At 39.2% G+C, this 24,809-nt stretch overlaps 2 protein-coding genes across 3 annotated transcripts; both read right to left on the reverse strand.

Annotated features, from left to right (window-relative positions):
• Nucleotides 1–649: 649 nt before the first annotated feature.
• Nucleotides 650–6,576, reverse strand: LOC148717583 (uncharacterized). The gene is made up of 5 exons (XM_088743733.1): nucleotides 6,400–6,576; nucleotides 5,997–6,088; nucleotides 5,167–5,314; nucleotides 954–3,926; nucleotides 650–736 (listed from the first exon to the last, which is right to left on the reverse strand). The coding sequence occupies exons 1-5, from the start codon at nucleotides 6,548–6,550 to the stop codon at nucleotides 702–704; spliced, it is 3,399 nt and encodes a 1,132-aa protein (XP_088599859.1). The 5' UTR covers nucleotides 6,551–6,576; the 3' UTR covers nucleotides 650–701.
• An 8,334-nt stretch (nucleotides 6,577–14,910) lies between these two features.
• On the reverse strand, nucleotides 14,911–24,562 carry LOC148717584 (death domain-containing protein CRADD-like). Of its 2 annotated transcripts, none has more exons than XM_088742878.1 (4): nucleotides 23,716–24,562; nucleotides 16,827–17,129; nucleotides 15,992–16,300; nucleotides 14,911–15,861 (listed from the first exon to the last, which is right to left on the reverse strand). In XM_088742878.1, the coding sequence occupies exons 2-4, from the start codon at nucleotides 16,906–16,908 to the stop codon at nucleotides 15,824–15,826; spliced, it is 429 nt and encodes a 142-aa protein (XP_088599004.1). In that variant the 5' UTR covers nucleotides 16,909–17,129; nucleotides 23,716–24,562; the 3' UTR covers nucleotides 14,911–15,823. The 2 variants fall into 2 exon arrangements, with proteins under 2 accessions (XP_088599004.1, XP_088599003.1); XM_088742877.1 differs by having other exon boundaries at nucleotides 16,815–17,129; nucleotides 23,716–24,033.
• Between the last annotated feature and the right edge of the window lie 247 nt (nucleotides 24,563–24,809).

Consider the following 24,809-nt stretch of genomic DNA (forward strand, 5'->3'; position numbering starts at 1 on the left):
TGACGTGTCAACCTCGACATCATCAATGTAGGCATCTGCAAAATCTAACCCCTGCAAGACTTTCTCAGACATCATCCTCTGAAAGGATGCTGGAGCTGTTTTCATACCAAATGGCATAACTAAGAACTCATACAAGCCTTTGGTAGTAATAAATGCGGACTTTTCGATGGTAGAGGTCTCCAAGGGAATCTGCCAGTAACCTTTTGTGAGATCAATTGTACTAATGTACTTAGCAGAGGCAATCTTCTCAATCATACGTTCCATGGAGGGAATAGGATAAGCATCCATCTTTGTGACAGAATTCATTTTTCTGTAATCAACACACAGTCGTATTGTACCATCTGGTTTGGGAACAATGACAACAGGGGCCGCCCATGGACTAGTAGAATGGCGTATTATGCCCATTTCCAGCATATTTTCAATCTCTTTGTTAACCTCCTCCTCAAGTTTTTGAGGGACCTTATAAGGGGCGCACCTAATGGGTGGGGAATCACCCGTGTCGATTTTATGCACCGCTACATTGGTTAAATTTGGTTTTCCTGAAAATACATCAGAATACTCATGTAGCAAGGTTTTTACCTGTCGTCTTTGATCTTCCGTCAAATTATCAGAGATCAGTACATCTTTACAAGTCTCATCGTGACCAAATGGGAAAACGTTGCTTTCGTGCGGTAGTGGCATCTCTGGGGACTCCGCCATTACTAAAGCAGCCATTTCATCACGGCTCTGCCATTTGCTAAGCAAATTAATGTGATAAGTGCGATGCTGTTTGTACATCTTGCCTGTATCAAGCTCATAATTCAATCCGTCCTCTAGTGCTCTAATGACTTTGAAGGGTCCTTGCCATCTCATTTCTAATTTACTCCCAGGGGTGGGAAGCAAAACTAAGGCTTTGTCTCCAACTTCTAAGTGTCGTTTTGAACTATGAATATCATACAACCGTTTCTGCTTACCTTGGGCTTGCTTCAAGTTTTCTTGAACAACTTGTTGCATCGTTGCAAGTCTTCTTCGGATCTCAAGGACATGAGTTATCAGATTGTCTTCTAAAGATGATCCTTCCGACCAAGTCTCCTTGATAACGGCGAGGGGTCCTCTCACCGTATGTCCATAAAGTAATTCAAAGGGCGAGTAACCAGTGGATTCACAAGGAATCTCTCTATAAGCAAAGAGTAAGTATGGGAGATACTTGTCCCAGGTTTGAACCCGCTCTCGAACAAACTTCCTCAGCATACTCTTTAAAGTGCCGTTGAAACGCTCCACTAACCCATTTGCCTGGGGGTGGTACACTGATGTCTTAATCTTAGTTATGCCTAATTGCTCATACAGCTGGGCCATAAGCTTACTCATGAAATTGGAGCCCTGGTCAGACACTATCTTATCGGGGATACCCACCCTAGAGAAATACTGAATCAATGCATCTGCGACCGCTTTTGAGCTCGTTGACCGTAAAGGAATGGCCTCTGGGTATCGTGTAGCATAATCTACGATTGTTAAAATGTACCTGTAACCCGTTGTTGTCCTGGGTAATTCTCCTACAATGTCGATGGCAATTTTCTTAAAGGGTTCAGTAACAATATCTACAGGCCTCAAGGGTGCCCTTTTTGACTTCAGCTTCCTGGCTACCACCTGACATTGCGGGCAAGTTGCGCAATATTTGCGAACATCAAAGCTTAGACCAGGCCAGAAAAAATGTGCGGTTATGCGTTCAACTGTCTTCTTGCTACCCATATGACCTGACAAGGGGATTGTGTGACCAACACGCAGGATTTCATTCCTATAGGATTCTGGTACTACAATTCGATCAACAAACCTTGTTCCATTATGTTCTTCGGGAAGATATTTACGGTGCATCAGGAGGTCGTTAGTGAAGAAGTACCCATCCGATTCTTGTGGTGCCATTTTGGATGATTCCTTGCGTACTTTCTCGAGAGTCACGTCTGACTTCTGATCCGCTATCAGCTGGTTTCTGTCTCTATCTAGGATGTTTACTGGAGGTTTAACTTTACTAGGTTCTATTATCAAAGTATCACTCTCAGGATTCTTCTTACTTGTCTCTTCCTGTACCATGCCCTCAAATAACCTTTGCAAATCTCCTTCCTCTGGAGCTTCAGGCTTTATTTCTTTCTTCGCTAAACTCTTGACGGCGAGTGAATTTTCCCTGTCAATTAGCTCGTCTGCTTTCAATTGGGCTTCTTGTAATGCTTTCTGTCTCCTAGTCATCACGAAGGCCTCATCTCCACCAATGTCATCAGCTAGAACATTTCTCTCCCATTGGTCCAAAACATTTTGTCTCGACAGTGTTCTTCCAAAAGACGACCTGCCAAGTAAGCAATCTACGGGTAGCCTCTCCAACACTCCTACTAATTCTACGTGTTTACCTTCTTTGCTGTCAAATTCAACGTTTGCAAGTGGGACTGTAAGACGTTCTCCCGCAGCTGTTAATACTGTGATATTCTCCCCTGTGAAGGCTGTATTGTTTACATATCTTTTCTGGACTAGAGTCCTAGTACAACCAGAATCAATGACCATTTCTGCAATTTTCCCGTTTATTTTACCTCTAACATTGCAAGAAGGGAACTGAGATTGTTCTGACGTTAGGGGTGTCATACACAGGAGGTATCCCTGTGAAGGCTTCCCACGGCCCTTTCCACAGTTGAACGACATGTGACCTGGTTTACCACATCTGTAACATTTAATTTCAGGCCTCGTGGTTCTACGGGCTGGAGGGGAGGATGGTTTGGAGGGTCTTACATGGTATTGGTCTTGTTTCTGTTCAGACAATAAGTTATCCGCCTTAACATCTGGCCTCTTCTTTTTCCCAAATTTCTCATAACTAGCGGTTGACATATACTTACCATCAACAAGTGGCCCTTTCCTAGATTGAACATGTAAATTAGCAAGGTTGCCAAGTTCTTCAGCAGTTTTGGGCTTTTGCTCCTTTAACCAAGCTCTAAGCTCAGGACTTACCGCATCAAGAAGTCGCTCCATCAATACCTGTTCAATTATCTTATCCGCATCACCAGTAGCCTCGGCAACAGCTATCCAGCGGCTGAGATACCTTCGGGTTCTGTTTCCCCAGTGGACGAAGTCCTCGTCGGGCTTTTTCTCTGAGGTTCGAAACCTATATCTATAGTGATCTGCGGTTAACTGGTAGGCTTTAATAATGCTTGCCTTACTCTCGTGGTAATCCTGGCATGCAGGGTCTGGGATTTCTAAATAAATAGACTTAGCCTTTTCAGTGAGCTTGGGTACTAAATTACCAACCCATTCCCCCTCGGGTAAGAATTGCGCCCTTGCAGTCATTTCAAAAATCCGGAAAAAATCATCTATATCTTCACTCTCCCTCATTTCCCTGATTTTGATAAACTTGGGCCTTTTAACCTCATTGTCACTTACCTGTTTCCTTTCAAACTCCCTTATAGCAAATTCTTCCTTTTCAGCTCTAAGGTTTCTGAGTCTCTCCTCCTCTCGTACCAAACGCCTTTCTTCTTCTTGGGCTTTTTGAGTTTCAAACTCCCTTCTCTCCCTCTCTAATTCCCTTTCAGCCTGACGCCTTTCTCTCTCCACCTCCCTTTCTAACTCCCTCATTTCTCTGTGTTCCTGACTAATTCTCTTCCGCAGTTCTAACATCTGCAGCTCACGCTCTTGTAACTGTAATCTCTGCTCAAAACTAAGACCAGTCTCCAAAGTTTCCTCCGCAAGGTTTTCTTCTGGTGCATCGAAACTCTGACCTATGCGATCTGAAGTTCTGAGTTTGCTCGCTAGAGTCTTAACACCATCCTTAGGAGAAAAATGAATACCTCGTTTGATAGCCTCAGCTCTAAGATCTTTAAGGACCCAGGAATCATAGCCGATCGCCGCAGTAGCCATATTAAATAATCGTATACTATTACCTTGCGTGTCTCCTGTTGAGCTGTTTATGTAAACTGTTAAGGAGCGATCCCACTCCTGACACCAAAAATATGTGACGAATCCGCGCCACAAAGGTGGGTGCCCCCTAACGCAAACAAAACACAGAACATAAACGAGCCCGAGAACACACGCCACAATACAACTAAACGTAGGCCTAGAGATATTTATTATGCTAATTACAACAATAAAGCGACTAACAATAACGATAATACAATGATCTAATTAATTTACAGGAATACGCTAACTTAAACTACAGTACACTAAAACTATTTACAAGATTATTACTATTAAGATAAAAAAAAGGTTTTTTTTTTCTAGTTCAGTTCGGTTGGGTTTCACCTTACGCCCGTGTTCTTCTCCCGTCCACAAATCACCACGCTCCACCAACAAACGACTGACAAACCAAATTCACAATTCAAACCAAATTCACAATTCACAAACCGAACTCACGTTTAACCCAGCTAAACGTAGAAGTTTCCAACCTCACGTAATTCGGTCTTCGCTCAGATCTTTCTTGACTCAGTTGTCTTCACTGGCTTACTGTCTAACAGAAGATAATCTTCTCCTTTTCCTTCAAGTCCTGCGCTTTAATTTCTTCGGCCAGCTTCTCGGCACACATGTGCTCCCCGACAAATGGATCTTTTGTCGTGTAAAGGAACGGTTTTGCTGAATGACTCTTCAGTGATTAAAACGTGCTCTGATCCGAACGAGTCTTGGTAACTTTCAAACCTTCACCGCCGGTGACCTTCTCTCAAAAACAAAACCACCCCGTACCAAACCACCCAAATCCTTAAATACCCATGGACGCAAGGTGCCCGAAAAGAATGAAGAAAACTATTTGATATACACAATAAAGGTTAATTACACAACAGTTTACACAAGTGAAGAATAAAAATTACGTAACAGATACAAATAATCACGAACTACACTGATCCTAAGAGAATACAAAAAAATAATTTACATTTAATAAATAAATTCCTAACACTTCCATGACAGAGGGGGGGGGGCTGTTTTTTCGTCAGTGTACACCTACCGGCTTTTCTTCCTTCTGCGATTCTTTTTTAACATAAAATATGGGGGGGGGGGGTGTGTAGGCACCCCGGGCCCCTCCCCCTAAATCCACCATTGAGTGTAAAAAACGTAGTCCTTATTTTAGTAAAATGAGTTCTTGACAGTTGGGATATTAACAGGAAGAGCAGAACACAATAAGTATACTCCTAAAATTGTTTGATGAAGTTTCTTCAATCTTTTTACCTGAGCCAAATATTTTCCATAACTGTCCACCATGTTTAATGACCCACTGCATTGCTCGATGTGGATATCCTCCCTTACACCCTCGGTTACCAAACCCCCACGAGCAGTCTATAAGTTGCTGTTCAAACAGGTTTAGGAGGGTTCCAGTCTACAATAATATCATATTCGATAATGAAATTATGTACGGTATGTGACATCAAAAGTCTTTCACCGTCCTGGCGACAGAATTGGCCAAAAAGGGTTAGGACGTGCCCCTCCTCTACAGTCAAAAATTTTTTACTACATCTCTCAATTAGTACGTGCGATATAATTGGTCAATTTATTGGACCATATTTCACCATACGGCCAGCTAATTCTAAGGTTTGAAGTCTTCCCCCTCTACTCGGACCCGGAGCGGACATAACAATGACCTACTTAACTTCGCTTTCTCGGTCTGTACTGTGAGTTACGGAACCTCGTACTTTCTGCTCGGATTTATGGCCTGCGTGCTTCGCGCCTTGGTTTCAAGTCCGCGGGGAAAAAGTCTATCCGTAACTTACAGTACGACCTCGGATAGTAAGAGATGTCTCCTACAACAAATTCAAGCTAATTCACTCTCATAAGGTCCTCAAATTTATGTCCGCTGTGCGTCGTATCCGATGAAAAACCTCAGAAAATGATAAAAAGTAGTTTCAAGGTACTCATCATCAGCCTAAAACACAAACTGAAACAAACCGGAGTAGAATCCAATTAGTCTGACAAGCGCCATGTTCTAAGGGGACGGTGCTAACTGTCCACGATGCCAGCAACAATTAATATTAAAGCGCTGTGACATCTTTTTGTTCGCAAACCTTGATAAAATAGGCCCCTTCCATGGCACCAGTAACAGAGTATGCATAACACGAGCCACAAATCCCTTGACTTCTTACCGGATTTACTGCACCTGGTGAAACAGTAGAACATTTTTCAGTAAAGTTCACTGACAGGGCTCTAAGTGTTGAATCAATAATTTTACTCCTTTGTTTTCCATAGTACCACTAAGTGCTTAACATGAATCCCACCCGATCTGGAATTTTCAAGAATTGCTTTCTGAACAATTCTTTAAGCCTCGCCTATCAGTTTTTGCTTCTTGATGGAAACCAGAAGGCTGACTAATTCACTAAGGTAAGAGTGACGTCTGTGTTTTTTTTTATTAATTTTGGCGACTACTCTGTTTCTTTGTATTTATCTATTATAAGAGTTCTTTCCTCTCACCCGATTTTTCCCAATTAACGGTATCAGGTAGGGTTTTGACATTGGTACCCTCCGGTATTTCAAATCTCTTCCCGCCATTCAGTACATCAGGTTCTTTATCCGTCAGTAGTCCTTTCTTCTGTCTGATCTCTTCTTCAGTCATGTCGGCCATGTGATTTGCTTTGAGTCTATAGCCAAGGTTTTGACGGTTTCTGGACTTGATAAACCTGTTGATCGAGTTGGTCAAGATCAGTGATCTGTTTACATATCACATTGTAGTTAAAAACCTCCAAGAAGCTAAAGTTAAACGTGTAGCAGTTCGTTTTAAGGCAAATCAGGGAATTCGGAAGAAATACAGACACTACTATAAGATTTTATGTTTAAATCTTAAAAGGTCTTTTTTATTTCAGGAAAAAAAAATAGGGTGATTTCCTAGGTACAAATAAAAAAAATTGTGATCTGGTTCTCACTTCTGGCACATATCGAAAACGCTTAGACTGTGGCCGTGTAGACTTCGTATCTCTATACACGCCCATTGTCTCCCTATCTGTTTCAATTACTACCGTTGCAAGGACCATACTGTAGTTCGGACCAAATAACGCAATCTTCAGATAAGATCACTGTTAAGAATAAAAGTTTTCTTTCTCTTTGCCTGGTCCACCTGAACTGGTTGTGGCTAGTACAAACGGAAGATAAAGTCCTCTCACGCAAGTAAACTCGTCGAATTGGCACCCAACACCCCTCTATGTTTTACACACGTTCCGTGTCGATAATGAAAAATGGGATGAATGGCGAGACATGGCGGGAAGGAAGGAATTAAGAGACTTCATAAAAGGGGAGACCCTTAGACTTCTAAGAACAAAGTCCTCTCAAACAATATTTGAGGAGAAAATTACAAATGAAGCGCATTTGCTAAAGAGAGGCTACCTAGAGGACCCCATTAGCACAACCCTCTCAGAAGTGAATTAAAAAACAGGAAATTAGCTCTTCAACAGAAACAAAAGACGAACCAACGAATCTTGCCTTTTGTGTTACACAATACCAACCATCAGTGTCAAACTTAAAGCAAATTCTCATGAGACACACAACCACTACTCAACGAAATATACAAAAATCCGTTTCTCGTATCTTACAAAATAGGACGGTCGCCCAAAGACATACTCAATGGGGCCAAACTTTGAATAGGCTACTCTAAACACGCGCTGGGGAGTCGTGTAGGCCTGTCAGCCACATTTTACAATAATTTCTCGTCTAACTATTTCCCGAACAGTGCGTTCTGAATGAAGGTGGTTTCTCCTTTGTAACCCATAGTGACGTAGCCTTCTCTTCAAAGTCCTCACGTTCATTGAAATCCCATGGTATTCTGCCAGAAAGTGAACAATGCCTCGTAACGAAATCCCTTATTAAAGTAATGTTCTATAGCCAATCTTTCGTCTCTCGAGCTGGACAACACACTTTCCTCTTCACGCCATTTTAGTGTTCCACAACAACGGCAGAATGTTTCATTGTTCCCATATTCTCTTCCACATTTATGACAGAACATGTTCTATCTTCGTTCCTTCGCCATTTTGTATGCGGGATCATGCGGGATATGGCAAAAAAACACCGGTGTAACGCTGGGTGACTGCTGGCGCAAATAGCACGTGACAAAATATTTTTTTGGATTTCCAAAATATTTTCGGATTTTGAAAACATTTTTTTGGATTTCAAAATATTTTTTTGGATTCGCAAAATATTTTCCGATTTCGAAAAAATTTTTTTGGATTTCTAAATGTTTTTTTTGGCTTTGCAAAATATCTTTGGATTTGTCAAACTTTTCGACAGTGAGTTTAAAATGAATATTGCGATTTGAAATACTTTTCGGGATTTGAAAAATATTTTTGGATTTTCCCTTTTCGGCTTCCGTACAAAAATTATACATATCGATACACTCATAGTAGGAGTAATGAATCATTATGCCAAGGAAATATCAAAACAAACGCCGTGACTAGTCCTGAAAACTAGCGCCTCTCTTTTGACTAATCGTATTTCAAACTTAATAATATACATGAAAAAATTACTTAGTTCTGATTGGTTAAGATGAATGCAGTTTTCAATTAATTCATTGCAGAAGAGAGTTAATTCAGTGCAGAAGAGAGTTAGGCCCTGTTTACAAGCAAGGAGGGTAACTCTTGTGCTAGGGTTACCCTAGCAGGCGGGTCAAACATAGCCCGGGTTTACAAGCAAAATTTCACAGGTAGGGTTACCCTACCACCCGGGACAACTAACCTATGCTTGGTAACCGCACGCATTGTTATCAATGTCCAAAGGGTCTGGAAACAAGTAAAAAGTTGTCCTGGGTAGGCGAGTTATCCCCAGCAGAGCGTTTACAAGGCAGCTAGGGTTACCCTAGCGCTAAGGTAACCTTCGTGCTCAGCTAGGGTTACCCTAGTGCTAGGATAACCCTAGCTGCCTTGTAAACACGTCGATGAAAAAAAAGAAGAAATGTGGGAGCGTTAGGGTAACCCTCCTGCCAGGGTAACCCTAGCACTAGAGTTACCCTAACTGCTTGTAAACAGGGCCTTAATTCAGTGCAAAGAAAGAAACAAACCAGACATTCTGATTGGTCAGAATGACTGGTCAATGTCAATGTCAAGGTCAATGTCAAGGTCAATGTCATTTGCAGGGTTTGAATAAATTATTTTTACTCGAGGAGCGCGCGCTTTTCTTCTGCGTAGTTATGAGAAGCTACCTCGTATTTTTTCATGTATATTATTAATAGTTAATCACATGATTTTTTCGTGCAGGGGCACTTCAAATTACAATACTTGTAAATTACTTACTGCAGTCAGAGTCATAATAATTTCCTGATCCGTAGAATCTAAAAGTCTTTGGTTGGGTGTTGATGAATTTCTCTATTAGCTCGAAATTTTTTTTTTTTCAGGAAAAAAACAGGCTGATTTCCTAGTTACTAATCAAAATAATTTGTCATCTGGTTCTCACCTATCGAAAACGCTTAGACTGTAGCTATGAGACTTCGTATCTCTATACACTCCCATTGTTTCCCTATCTGTTTCAACTTCTACTGTTGCAAGGACCATACTGTAGTTCGCACCAAATAACACACTCTTCAGATAAGATCACTGCTGAAAATAAAATTCTTCCTTCCCTCAGTGCCTGGTCCACCTGAACTGGTTCTGGCTAATGCAAACGGAAGATAAAGTCCTCTCACGCGAGTAAACTTGTTTTCGAAATTTCAAAGAAAACATTATTCAAACTTCTTGAGGGTATCAGTTGTTGTTTAGGAATTTCAAGCGATTCAATTAAATTTAAAAAGATATATATACAGTATGCTTATGCTAATTATTTTTAATTTGGCCTTTCCCTCTTTTCTTTAGGCTTAATATATTCATGATCAGGTGTCGGTATATCTATTCGCCTTTGGCTCGTGATTCACAAACTCTTTCCTAGAAGAATCTTTTCCCAGAGAGGGAAAGGGGGGGAGTTGGAATGCCATTCCATCTCATGGTTACCTTCCGCAATTCATTAGCCTTCCCTGACAATCCGCTGGTACCCAGTTTATTTATACTCCTCGGCCTTAGTGGAGAGAGGAACAGTGGGAGTAAAGTGCTCTGCCCAAGAAGACAATGTAGTGAAAGACCCAGTCATTTATCAGGCCCAAAGCCATATTTAGAAATCAAGATGTTAAGAATAGAGAAAAAGGTTCTCGGGCTCTAACCCGGTCTATTTTGTTTTTATAGCTCAGTGATAGTTTTATTGTATAACTTTTTACAATTTTTGAAACCACCACCTTGAGAAAAAAAAGTAGTTTAGCTTTGCATGCCCGTTAATTAAGTTACCCCGCGGGCCTTGAAAAACGGAACTTAGGTCTCGAGTTCGATCGGACCGCTTGACCTACAGTCCACGCGCACAAAACATGACGAATAATTCAATTTTCAGACATACCTATGACACGTGATTGCGCCTTTCGTTGCTTCTATGCCTTAGAAATCTCTGGAAGAATCAAACATTGAATGCGTGTTCAATTCCAACTTATTTTTTCATCAAAAATCACCTTGGGTACACAATTGACATACACTCCGCGTAAGAAATATATCAGAACCTGCAATGACTCGAAATGATCAATTTCATTTTAAGTGTTGACCGCACCAATAAATTTTAACAGCTAGTAGAGCAAACTCATTCACACGTTTTCCTCATTAAGATTATAATTTTCGTTTTTCGTTTACTTCAGTCTCATTTGAAACAAAGTTAAACAGAATGAAACAACGAACCCGTTCTACCTTGAGAATTTTTTTATCATGGGTAGTGTTTTTTTCTTAGATGTGAGCAAGAAAGAAACACGGAATTACTGAGAAATTGTTCCCTGACCTTCTGATGTTCCTCGATCTGATGATTTGCATAAATAAAGTTTTCGTGATCAAAAGTCTATGGCTTGTGCACGATCTGTTGAACTCTTTATTGTTCTTATCGAACGACAAGCATGTGTCACTTCCTTCTCTTCTAAAAACCTTATGCGGCAATCTTAACTCAGGAACGTCTTTCTATATGATATGGATGCAAATAAAAGTTCAATTTTTTCTCCACCTTACCTTCCCTTCTAGCGATCGTATTTTTTATAAATTGACTTTCAAAGCCTCAATAGATATTCAACTGTCACAATTTACGAATTCATTAACAGCAAAGTGCGTTTCTAATTGTCTCCTTTACATTGCTTGTCTTACTTCATTTATCTTCCAGCAGTATATAAACGGATTTAACGTCGAATTAAAGAAAACGACGATAACTTTTATTTCCCATATGACAAGCACATACGGGTGATATGTTTTAATATAGAGAATCATAATTTCCAGTATACTATATGGCGCATAACAAGCCACTAACCCTACCTGTAAGCACAGTGAGAGCGCTTTACACCGCCTTTTTGTATCGCGGCGCAATGTTGAATGAATTTGGTTGGCCTACTTGATCGAGCACTTGAGTCTGATGATGACTGAGAGCATGAAAAATCTTTGCGTACGAAGCAATTGTGATTACAGGGCAAGATGGTACATAGATACGACCAAACCAAAAGGTTATATTGTGTTCTAAAATGAGGCATAAAGCAACGAAAATAGATAGAACCCAAAATGTGGTCACAACGACATATATGCGCTTCAAAGTTACAACATGTCAATATCTCAGCCCCAGTAACAGAGCGGGAAGTGTGTCCACGCTTATGGCTGTCATTGTCGACAGAGATACTATGCATAATGTATAGCTTGCTGCGTAAAGAGCATAGACAAGGTATCGACAGATCTAGAGACTCCAATGTTCGTAAGCTATGGACATCCAGTAGCTAACATAGAGAGACTGGCTAACAACACCAACCAATAGATCAGTTGTTGCCAGAGAGCGATACAAGAGTTTGGACGGTGGATGAAGGGAAACAAGGATAAGAGAATTCCCAAGGAATGTTGTGAAGATGAAGAAAATTCCGACCACTGAGAGAGTTATTGATTGATCTCGTAATCCATCTTCCATAGAGCGAGAGCATCGCTTGCTTACAGATGTCTTCATCTATGTTCCAGTTCCCGTTAAATTTGTCATCGCCATCGTTTTTCAGTCGCTTTGCGTCTCTCGCAGGCTATGATCTGACCACAACGGAAGATACTGACTTCGTCTTTAGAGCACCCACAATGCCACAATTTAAAGTCTGCAGTCAAACTGTCTGCGATGTTAATTTTTTTCAGGACTTTTCCCTCGTATGAATCTTCATAAAGACAAATACATAAAGACATCTGTGTAATTTCCATTTCCTAGCGCAACAAATTATCCGCCTCTACCTCGATGAACTTTTGTAACTAGAACAGTTGCTAGAGTAATTAAATGTTTTGTGTCAAATCTATTTCTCTGCAGTTGAGTATTGCTTTTAAAGTTTTTCCGCGTTTCACTCTGTTTTTGCATCTTCCTTTTTTCATTCTCTATATACTCTTCTCTTTTATGTCGATATATTCCTGGTAATTTTCCCCAATGATTACCAGAAAAAGTTAATATGTTTAGAACTGTGATCCCATTTTTTCTCAGATGCGCGTTTGACTATATCTATATAAAATATGGAATTATTTTGATACAAATGCAACTGTTATGTATACCGTAGGGCAGGTGATCGAGTCTTTCTCGTTGCAATAAAAGAAGGCTGATAGTTTCTAAAGAAACTGTTTGGGGCTGCGTCGGTGGGGATAACGAAATGATTTGAATATATCAACAAAGTTGAAATGGTAAATTGGCCACCGTTACGGTTATAACCGTAACGCAGTAAAAGGTTTGAGTTAGGTACAAATTAGCATTAGAACTAATATAATGAGAAAAGATAAAGACATAGGTGACATTCTTATCATTATTTGTCGGGCATTGTGGCGCATGATAGAGACTTGGGCATTTCAGGGGTATCGAATGGTCTTTTCGAGCATGTGAGCAGTGTTTTTAATTTTGCGAGTACGAGCAGTTGTCAAATTTTTTTTCTTGCGAGCAGTGAACACTTTAGAAAATACAGATGGCGAGCAGCGCGCACTTCGTAAAAGTTTTCCGCTGGCCGAAAACTCTCTTTTATTAATAGGTTACTTTGTATTGCCTTAAGTAATAGCTAATAATCTAGCTAACACTTCCAAAACAGAACAATTGGTGCAAAGCTAGGGCGGTTCAATCAGTCCCAGCATCTTACAACCAATTGTCCCCTGCTTAATGCCAAATTATGTCTCAGTCGTAACTACACGTGAGTCAGTTAGGGTGGATGCTTATGAACTTCAAGAGTTTTTTCTCAAGGAGATGTACCAGATCCAAAGCCCGCGATATAAAGTTTTCCATCTCTTTTAGCCCGACGCTAAAATGGAAGGTATGTTTTTTTTGGTTATCTAATTCTTTTGAAATGTAAATAACGTGACATTCGGTCTAACAAGCATCTCGGGCTTCGGTTTTGATGATCGGCAAACTGGTTTCCCGCTAATTGACTGAAAAAGATTCAACGCCATGAAACTTTATTTATCTGGGGGCTTCTCAGAATCTAACCAATAACAACCGAACGGATCTGACAAACTCTAGTGGTAGCTCTGAAGATCAAATAGTACTAGTAATAATAGTATTTCTCTAGATTACTTTCTACCTTCGCGGGTGCCCTTCGTGAAGAATTCTTACATTTCGTGTTTCCGCGCGACATGGAAACATAGTTTCTAGACGAGTCTCCTCGTTTGACTCAGCCATTAGCTTTTGATCAAAATAATTAAAGCAACATTTCATTTAAGAATTTCTGTGAGCCGGTGAAGCCCAAACGACCGAGGGCTGTTATTAATGCTGTTTTGTTTAATCGGGTTTCGTATGCCACCGTTTGGCATCAGATCATAATAGCTATTATTACTAGTGGCCAGGAAGCTTCCAAGGTTGATTAAAACACTACAAAATGCGATCCGAGTACACTGTTGAAATATATTGAGCCCGTTCATTTTATTTCCCATTGCCCACTGGAAAATCCATCATATCTACAAACCCTGATAATTTGCTAAAAAAATGGGCATTTATAAGATCAACATAGGTTCGCTAGTAATGTTGTCTCCACAAAAGATTATGTCATCTCCCGTCACGTCGAGCTTCCTCTTAATTTATCAGAATTTCCTGGTAAATAGATCGTGTTACAGTCATGTTTCCTTGCTCAAACGAAAGGTTTAAGTCATTAGGTAAAATACCCGGGATACTGGTCAAAGAAACAACAAATTTAGGGCTAGCTTCCAGTAATGAAAGAGAATCTACTGAGGGTACAAGCAAAACCAGTATAAACTATTATATATGGCTGTGTCTCACAAGGGCTGGGAACTACCGAATTCACGAATTTGATTGGCCGAAATTAATATTAAAAGCGGTCTAGATTTTCCCATCTAGACCGGCATCTAGACCGGCATCTAGACCGGTCTAGAAAAAAAAAAAAGGTACCAAGAATATAAAAAAATTGGGATATGAGACACACCCATATAAGAAACATCTTATTAACCGAGCTAAGTCGATCTATATAGGAGAATCTTGACCTCGGTCGCTGGTACAGACCCCACTGCGTTCCGTCTCTCCTGGCGACCTCGGTCAAGATTCTCCCATACAGACCTCCCGCTCGGTTAATAAGAACCAAGTATTAACAGAAATGAAATATTTTGGGCACTTGTTAATAGGCTGCGACCAGGCCTTCTTTTTTTTTTTTCTTCATCTCCCTGAACGGAATCAGAATGCTAACTAAGCAATCAGGCTAACCCAACTGGGAGCTGGTCACGTTGTGAGTTTGTGATATACCCATAGATGATGAAGAAGCAAGTCAATAGATGAAAGATCACATATTTGAACTGCGGAACTGTACCCCTCTCAAGCAGAAAGCCTGTGACGATCAAATATGATAAAGAATAAGCCAATCAACGAAATGCTTGTCATAGCGCTTCGTGCGTTTTCCCGATAATACATACAGCGCCTCCAAGTCAGCCACAGGCTGAACTCTTGAAGAAAGACTGAAGCCAGAGGTAAGGATGTTTCAACCTCTTTATTTTAACCATATCACAACTGCTTTATCGTTTATATAAATTCTGTAAAAAAATAACTACGAAGCAAGATTAACAAAATTTCCTGCAATCGAGAACAAGTTAACGAGAATGCGAGCATGCGAGCAGTTGCAAAAATTTTGCGACCACGAGCAAGCGAGCACCCGTGTAATTTTTGCGAGCAATTCGAGCAAATGCCAAGTTTTACGAGCTCTTTTAAATTGAATGGGACAGTTCGATACCTCTCATTTAAGCCCGCTCACGCGACTGTTCGAGCTGTTTAGTTGTCATTTTTTCAGTTTTGGCTTTCTCAATGCCGTCCTTAATGATAACAATAGTAGTATAGTTTACGTTCTTGGGCATTGATGTGTTGTGAGTCCTTCTTAGAATCACTTTAATGCGCGCCTAACTCAAGTGTCTCAGAGTCGAATCCAAAAGATATTTGTGCTTGCGAACAAAACCTTTTTATTTAGGCGTTTCTTTGACAGTGCGACCAGAAAACTCTCTTTAATCAATTTTTCAATGAAAAAAGGTTTGTTTTCAAAAGCATGTCACCTCGCTCTATGTTAGGAAATCCAGGGCTCAAATAACGCTTTGTAAAACGGCTTAAAATACAAAAGGTAAAAGTTAAGGAGGTTAACCATTGCACTGAAACATAATATTTGCATCTACACGCAACCTTGTAAAATCTATTAGAGAGTTTTCTTAGAAGAAATTTTCTAAATTAGCTCATTTCTAAGGATACAAAAGCTTTTCTTCTGCACAAATCAACAAAATTCACTGCAGCTACTAACACGAGTTATATGTTAGAAGTCTTAACTAAATAGAGGAAAAAATGAAATTCAATTCAAGAGCTGAATTATTCCCATTCCGCAGTGGGAGTTGGACTTTCTGACTTATGCAGTTGTGCCATCCTGTGGGTTGTCATTGGCCCCTGAAATTAAATCACAAAAATATAATTATATAATTTGCATAATCATAAAAAATGGAATTAGTTTTAATTTAGAAGTAATGTTGGCTGTTATTGTCAAAAGAAAATCTTTTATCAACAAACCACACTTTACCATCTGGTTCTTCCAATACAGCATAACAAAACCTTTGAATCAAATCATTTCTTGCTATCTCCTCGCGCCCCAAAGCTTGAGCTAGAGCTTCGTAATTTGCCTGACCTCCCATCATTTGACGCCACTTGTTTAAGCATGAGAATGCCCTTTCGTACACATTATCTTCATCAATCTGTATCTGTACTATGATGGTTTCTTGGATGCCCAAAGCTCGGCTGAGACGTTTCCAGATTTCCACAGTGTGTGCGGCAAGTTCAGCAATTTCTCTGTCTGTGGGTACACCTTCTTTCAACACACCTTCTATTCTCACTGTTAAGAATGCAGTCATTTGCAAATACAAGTCAGTTTTTATGTCTGCTAATGAAATTTAAAGATGGTTCATCTTTCAACTAATAAGTCCATTTATTCACATTACCTGATTTGCTGGATAATTTATTTAAACTCAGTGTGTGTTAAGAGAAGTAACTTCATTGCTTGATGATAAATTTTAGGGGCTGAAAGGCTTATCTCAATTTAAACAGACCTCACCCAGCTGGACTTAACTTTATCCATCAGAAAACATGAAATATTAATTATAATAGTTAATAATAATAACAACAATAAAACATTTGTACCTTAAACTTAGGTTTTCAGTAAATCTACATTTCAGAATCTCTAAAACAAAACAAGTTTTGAATAGACTTTAAATTAACATCACCAATTTACAGGGAAATATCAGCCTTGATGAACCCACACAGTGGTCATTCCCTTTACAGACAATTTCTCACCAAAAGGAATGAAAATACAAAAGAATACTTCAATTCATGCTCAATTCTCTTTTTACCTTGTCTCCCACCTGTGCAGGCCACAGCAAGCAGATTACGATTCCAGTTGAAGACAGCATTACACAGGACAAGACACAAGGAATAGGATGCCATGAAGTGCCAGCATACCTCTAATGCTGTATGATCAGTTGTATTTGTGATCGAGATGACACTGGTATTAACCAGGTAGACCAAACACGCCACAGCCAGGCCATGACAGCAGCCAATAATGTAAAAGGCCTTTGATGAAGTGAAGGCATTGAAAACTCTTTCTTCAGCAAGGACTGATGCTATTGTCACAAACAGTGTTATAAGGAGAAATAGAATGACGGCTCCTGTGGAGAAAAAGTACATACTGTTACAACTCTTTCACAGCTGCAATAATAAAAGGAAAATGTTTTCCATTATCATTTTTCTGTCTATTGTATTGTTGGCACACTGAATAGATGCAAATTAGATAAAACACTCATGTTCAACTTCCATACAACAAGCATCCACTGAGCATGATATCATGCAAAAAGTGAAATATCATTGTCTCATTATACATTTTTCAACAATCTGCAGAAGAAAGCACTGTTCTCCCAGTTTACAAAAGTTTGAGAACACTGCATGGACAAGGCATTAATATCTTTTATTATAATCTATCAGAAGTGATTAGCAAGTACTCATGTTCACCTCTGAGCAACCAAAGAGACAAAATTGTGCTTCAACAATTTAATTTCCAACCCTTTTTCAGTATGCTGACAAAAGTCAACTATTTTTTTTTTGTGGTTTCTGTGTGGTATATACCAAAACAGTTTTTCACCTCAGAGTCAGTAAATGTGGCAGATATTTCTCCATCACTATTCACCCCTAATTCATTGAATAACTGTCAACTATTATTGGTATTAATGCTCCGACCAGAAGTTTTTTTTTTTTTTCGAAGTCATTCCTTCATCAAAGCTTCTTGCACCAGAGTAGGTGTTAACTACTTTCAAGCACCTAATTTTGCAAGCAAGGAAAGCATTATGAATGTTTGTTTACCATTATGGCCACCATGGCCATACATCTGGAGGTAGGAAAGTAATTGGAGACCTACTGGTATTCATTAATTGACGCCCTCAAAAGATTTGTGGCAAGACGTGTTCCGGTAACAGATATATACTCCGATAATGGAATAATTTTGTTGGAGCAGATGTGAGCTGAATCAAAACCTTACAGCATTTTAATCCTCTGGATCGATCCATCTGCACCTCATTTTGGTGGCATATGGGAAAGTCTAGTTCAGTCATGTAAGAAAGCTCTGAAGGTTGTCCTTCATGGTCAAAAACTGACAGATGAAGTCCTCGAAACAGCTTTTGCCAAAACAGTAAATGTTGCTCTTTTGTATGGCAGACCCCTCACTAAGGTCAGTTCAAGTGGCAATGATTTGGAAGCCATCACAACAAATCATTTTTCTCTCTCTCGTGCAAATCATCTTTTACCATGTCGGGTTTTGTCAGACACAGAAATTTCCAGTGAGAAATCAGAGGGGGAGATAGAGGCAAGTCATTATTAATGAGATCTGGACAATGTGGTTATGAGAATATGTACCCACTCTGATTGCTCGAAAGAAATGGAATTGGAGCACATGTAAACTTAAGATTGGAGATTTGGTTCTGGACACTGACGGGAAGACACCAAGAGCAGATTGGCCCCTTGTGCATGTCACAAAAATCGATCCAGGAAGAGATGACACCATTCATGTTTATAAAGTTAAAACGAAAGCTGTAGAATACAAGCAACCAGTTGGGAAGCTGGTGTTACTAGAGGAGTGTTCCACCCAATTTAATTGAACACTGGCCAGAGAATGTCCCAACTGAACATTGACATTTTGTTGGGTTTTTTGTATATATTTTCTTGTTTGCACACATTGCATGCCATTACATTAGTGGCACTTAGGTCAGGCAATTTTGCGTGACCTCATTGTTGAAGTTCGCACGTCAAGCTATATCTCGAAAATATTCGAAAAACTAATGTACAAACGCCTAAAATCTTTTGTAAAATTAATAAGAATGATATATTTTTCACATCACAATATGGATTTAGAGAGAACTGCTCAACTCAACATGCAATTCTGGATATTCTAAATAAAATTCAAAACAACATTGATAAAAAATTATATTCCTGTGGCATTTTCATTGACTTGAAAAAGGCCTTCAACACAGATGATCATTCGATTTTGTTGCATAGATTACACCATTAAGGAATTAGAGGATTGATTAATGACTGGTTCTCGTCATACTTGTCTGTCAGGATGCAATCAACCCAAATCGGTTCTATTGTCTCTAGCAAAGAGAGAATAGTGTGTGGAGTCCCTCAAGGTTCTGTACCTGGTCCGTTCCTTTTCTTAATTTATGTCAATGACATGCACCATTCCTCTAAAAAGTTTAATTGACTTTTACCTATTTGCTGATGATACCAATTTACTATATGCAGGAAAAGATCTAAACAAACATGAAGTTGTCGTCAATGAAGATTTATTAAATATGTGTGAATGGCTGAATTCAAATAAATTATTTCTTAAAACGTATCTAAATTTAATTTCGTTATCTTTCATCCTTATCAACACAAACCATACCGAGAAGTAAACCTTAAAATACTTGATAATAATTCGGAGGAATTAATATCTCTTGAACGTAAGACATATTTTAAATACCTAGCTGTTCTAATTGACGGTAATTTCTCCTGGAAGCACCCTATTAACTACATTTCCATGAAAATAAGCAAAGGCATCGGTATTATTGCAAGGCTAAGACAGTTGGTACCTCTCACTACTCTTATAAACATTTACCACTCGCTCATTGAACCGTATATTTCCTATGGTCTCGTTGCTTGGGGCCAAGCCACGAATACTCATCTAAAGAAAATCGTCATTTTACAAAAGCAGGTTCTTCGTCTAATGTATTTTTCTCATTATACATCTCACAGTGCTCCTCTTTTTAGTTGTTCGGGAATTCTACCGATAAAAATGCTTTACTTCAAATTGGTTGCCTCTCTGTTACATGACATCAAAAATCATTGTGCTCCTCCCAATATTTCTGAACTTTTTACTCACTCTGAACAGGTTCATTCCTACTCTACCCGTTTCTCAGTAGCTGGAAGCTTTTACATAAAACAGGCGAGAACAAATCATCAGTTGCTTTCTTCGTAAGCTAAGGAAAGCACCTTTTAAATGTAAGCTAACTCACATGCTTTTGAAAATTCTTGAAATTGAGAAATTCTTTAATTTAAAAAAAAATAAAGTCAATGTTGTTGAGAAGAAAAGAATTAACAACAGTACCAGGAGGCACTCCTTGATAATCTTTGTCACACAAACACTCTTTATCATTGATTAACAAGTCAAAATACCACTTACTAAACCTTTTACAAAATTTTGTGACTGCTTGTCAAAGAAAAGTATACAAGAAAGCATTATAAAAAATTTCATGGACATGGACCCCCTAAGCTATGAACTTTCACGAAAAGTTCATTTCCAGCCTTTCATTCACCACAATCTGAGTTCAGGGGCTCACAGCCACTTTGATTCTTTTACAGAATTAAAAAAAAAAAACAGTTACCATACTTGTCAGTGCCCCATCTGACAGCCCACCCATCCAAAAAATGCCTCTTGCATGCATAGCAGGCATATGTTTTGTGAAGGATGCTAGAAGCCTATCAAAAAGTACACGCATAATGGAAAGTCATTTAACATGTCACTACTTTCTCAAATTGGCGTAGAACAGTTAAAGTATTAACTTTTAAGTGAACATTTTCTTCAACTGCAACATCTAATGCAGTGTACTCGCGATTTTAGCAACAAATAAACATTTTAGCACATATTTTTTTTGGGTCAAAATTTTTTTTCACATCTTTCACGCAAAGAGTCACTATCAAGTAAAGAAAAGTGAGATAATCAATTGAAAGTACAGATATGGTTTGTGATGTGGAAAATTTCATTTGAAATTTAAATATTCTACTTTGTTCAAACTTCCCCTAAACCTCAACAGATGAGAATTGCATCATACGTGGAGAGGTGTGTACAAAGACAAGATAGCCAGCTTATCCCATAATGGGATCCCAGCCTGAAACCAAGGCAAAGAACTCAACCCTGAATGTTTGCCAGGACTTCATTCCCCTTACACCTCACAGGTTGGGTTCTTTGCCTCTTGACTGAGCTTTGGGCTGCATGTGATTCTTAACATTTTGCACAATTAAGCCATTAACAGCAAGCAACCCAAAAGTGTGACCAGCAATAATTGAATCACATTCTCTCTACTTGCATACCACATCAGAAGTACACATACTCTGAAAATGGAATACTCAGCTTCTGAATAAAAAGTCTGACAATCTGACAGTCTGAGAACACTCTTATTAGAAGCCAAACAACATTTAAGAACCTGTACAACTAATGGTATCAGTGAGGATGCATACCAAACATCTTCCCAAAGCCTGTATCCCCTGGGAACAAGACTAAACAATGCCAGATTAAAATAACATGAACAGCTTTTTAGATGCCTTTGTATAAATGGATGATTTACACTTTAAAAGACTTTAGAGAACTGAGACTTAGTCAAAAGGGCACTTTGAACCTCCATCTTATGCCTCAATGCCAGCACCAGCTTAGCTGCCTATTTTAAAGAAAGGGGCTTGGCAGTGCCTATTTTATGGCAGGCAATTCTATATCAATCACTTAAGAAATAACTCACCTCTCATCCTGGAAGCTCAAACATTCTTTAAGACCATAAAATTATTTCAACTGATCACTAGTCATATCCGTTTCTGATTGAAATCTAGACAAGACTTTCAAAATCATTATTGGCAATTGTACCATAAAATCACAATAAAGTACTAACACAACTCACACAAAGAACAAGCTAGTTAGGCAAGTTGTGTAGAAAGAATGAAAGGCTGATAACTCAAACCAGTGGTGAGCTTCTAGCACTAATGACAATCTCTTGAATAACAGCTTGCCACAGTAAATGTCACTGCCATCCAATCTGTCTATAGTTACTGTACTAACTATTGGGCAACTTCACATCTCTTTTACCAACAGAGAACATTAAAGTTAATTCTTGTCATCACTCTCAAGAAATAAGAATTTCAGGATCAAGACATGCATTGCAAGGTGAAATGCAAGTCCAAAGTGAAATGCATGTCAAACTAGTTTGAATACATTTTAACTTGAAATAAATTTTATGGAGGCTCCATAGGGTTTTTACTGCACTAGATCTGAATGTGAAAATAGCATGAGCTTTAAAATTGTCACCATGCAAAACAAATACGACGGCTCCCTATGCAGCATGATTTTCGTCTAAAAAGGTGTATTAAAACAGTATAGGTCAATGCAGTTTTTATGAAATAGACTTTAAGGTTTGCAGTAAACATACCTATACTGTTGATAGGTCTGTTATACCTTTCAAAGAAGTTAACAGAAAAGAAAACAGTGAGGGAAAAGATTGCAAAATGAAAGATTCTAAAGTTTATGCATGCTCGGATATTAATCTTGGAAAAGTGTCATTTTATGACCATATTTTTTGGGAGTAACAAAAAAGGAACTTTTGAGCGAGATTTATTGTGTTTCCTTCTGTACATGCATGTTTTTTGAAATTGGCTCAATCTTTACCACATGCAGTTCCCATCAAATAGCCTAGTTTTGATAAAATCTGTCAGCTGAGCTACTCAAATATATTTAGAAAAATTAGAAATAAGAGAATACTGGCAAAACCATTTTCAGAACAACCTTGAGTTTTAACCATCTCAAAATGTCAGGCAATATCGTTTCCATAATGTGACAAAAACTGAATGATAAGTGAAAAATTTGCATTTCAAATTTGTTGAAGATAATGTTTCTATGGTAATGTCATCAATCTAAAAATTGATAGAAAAAATAGAACCCTTTTTTTATCGCCTGCCAAGGTAAATTGATCTATTAAGATAAACTTTGAGATAAATTACTGAGGTTTCCTAGTGAAACTTGGCCTCTGAAGAGAGGTTCGTTCATAGATACTCTTGAGGGAAGCGGGGCATCTTGAGTACAACAGATTATAGCAGTCTAAAGAAGCTTGGAGTTGGAGTTCCAGCCCCTTGAGTAACTAACCATTTGGTGTATCACTTGTCTCATGTTTGAAGAACCAGTGAAAGTTTGATTATGTTAATCTGCGAGCTTCATCGTCTACTTCGACTAAATAAACAGAAAAAACCTGACGCCATTCGTTTCAAATGACACATGCACATAAAGAAAATGGCTCAATTTTTAAACTCATGAGAAACTTTTTAGGAAATAGACCGGCTGGATTCAAAGACAATTAAATCAATAAACATTGAACTGACAGTGGTGAGGTGTTAGGAAGTCATCTGATAAATATTGATTCGACCGAAGTTTTTCCTCAAGTTAACACTTCAAACCCAAAGAGGCATTTCTGCTAAATTCCCACTAAAACACAGCGAAAAGATAAGCCAAAGTCGGATTACTTGAGGCAAGACTATTACTGCTATGAAGACGCAATTACTAACTAGCTATAGTATCGATCAATTCGCCAACCAACCCCACCAACACAAGACTTGCACAGCAAAAAAGGCCAATGACGGTAGTGTCAGCGCTAGCCATAACTTGGAAAATCCACCGAAACCTCACTAAAATAATCCGCCTTAGACTGTTGTAAGAGTGACTCAATCCTGAAGCTAGAATATGTTATATTTTCTTAAAGCCTTCTATCTTTAGTGACTTCAAAGCGTAAGAAAAGAGGATCGGTCATTCGACGTGATTTAAAGGTTGGAGGCCGCATCAAACTTAACGCAGTTTTACTTGGCAATTGAAGTAGAGTAAAATGTAATTCTAAATTAACTTTTCTCATCAGATCAAACACTTCACATAGAAACTCGAGATTCATAAAAGTAAGGCATCAAAATTTATAGACTAACCTTCATTTCAAACTTTTTCTTCGTGTTTATGTTTTGATCTTCAGCAAATCAAATTTCAAACTTCACATGTACGAGCTTTTTTCGCGTTTTGTTCGCACTTTGATTATGCAAACATCCTCAACCAAAAAGCGACCAAACACCAGAAGTATAACACTGGTAAACAACTCTCTCGGCGAAATATTCCAAAGTGTAGCGGATCCGCACGTGCACGGAAAAAAATTTGCAAATTTAGTTTCCCTTTGCGCATACGCAGTGTAATTATCCTTACCATGAGTGGCTCATGCTGGTCAAAGGCCAAGCAGCGAACCGTGGATCAATGTAATTTAAATCCAGACTCCTGCGTCAGGCCAAGCTTTGCGCAGGAACGGAATACTTGTCAGTATTACGATGGGCGTAACGCCACAAGATTGCGAAGAATGTTACGCGGTCAGAATGGTTAGTAAGCGCCTAAACATTAATAACAGTGACCAAACGGCCTCGCTCAGAAAGCGTGGCCACGATAACCCTGCCATCCATCTCTGTAGAAACATCTTCCAATTTAACCGAGCTATTTGGATGGATAAGTACGCCCACAACGGCCGATCGCGTTGTGCCCGGAGACCAGCGTGCGTGACCGCTCCATTGTTTTGCCCACAGGTCGCCTGTCTGGGCGTCTGGTAAATGTGTCTCCTGCAGGAGACAGATGTCGAAATTAAATTTTTTGAGGTGGGCGAAAACTTTTTCCCGTTTGGGAAATTCGGCGATGCCATTGACGTTAATCGTACAAATGGACACCGCCATAAGTAAAAGAAAAAAGGGGGGATTAAATTTAAACATTATGACTAATGTAGGAAGAGTTTGTTGGCTTTTTGGGCCTCTTGATGCAATTCGAGTAGGGACGCAAGAGCGTCCTGTCGAATTGTGTTCTGGAGTTTGATCCAAATTTCCTGGGTCGCCTGAGAGGTTTTCTGCTTACGGCCTTTATCCTTGGCATAGTTGCCGTGCCGGTGTTGAAGATAGTAGGCCCGGCATTTGTAGTAAAAAGGCCCGGGGGCCGAGGCGACAAACAGCGAGCGGTTCGGGCCGGCATGTTCTAGGGCATCCAAAAAGGCTTT

The sequence above is a fragment of the Stylophora pistillata genome, chromosome 13 (assembly GCF_964205215.1).
Source record: "Stylophora pistillata chromosome 13, jaStyPist1.2, whole genome shotgun sequence".
In the NCBI taxonomy this organism is placed as follows: Eukaryota; Metazoa; Cnidaria; class Anthozoa; order Scleractinia; family Pocilloporidae; genus Stylophora; species Stylophora pistillata.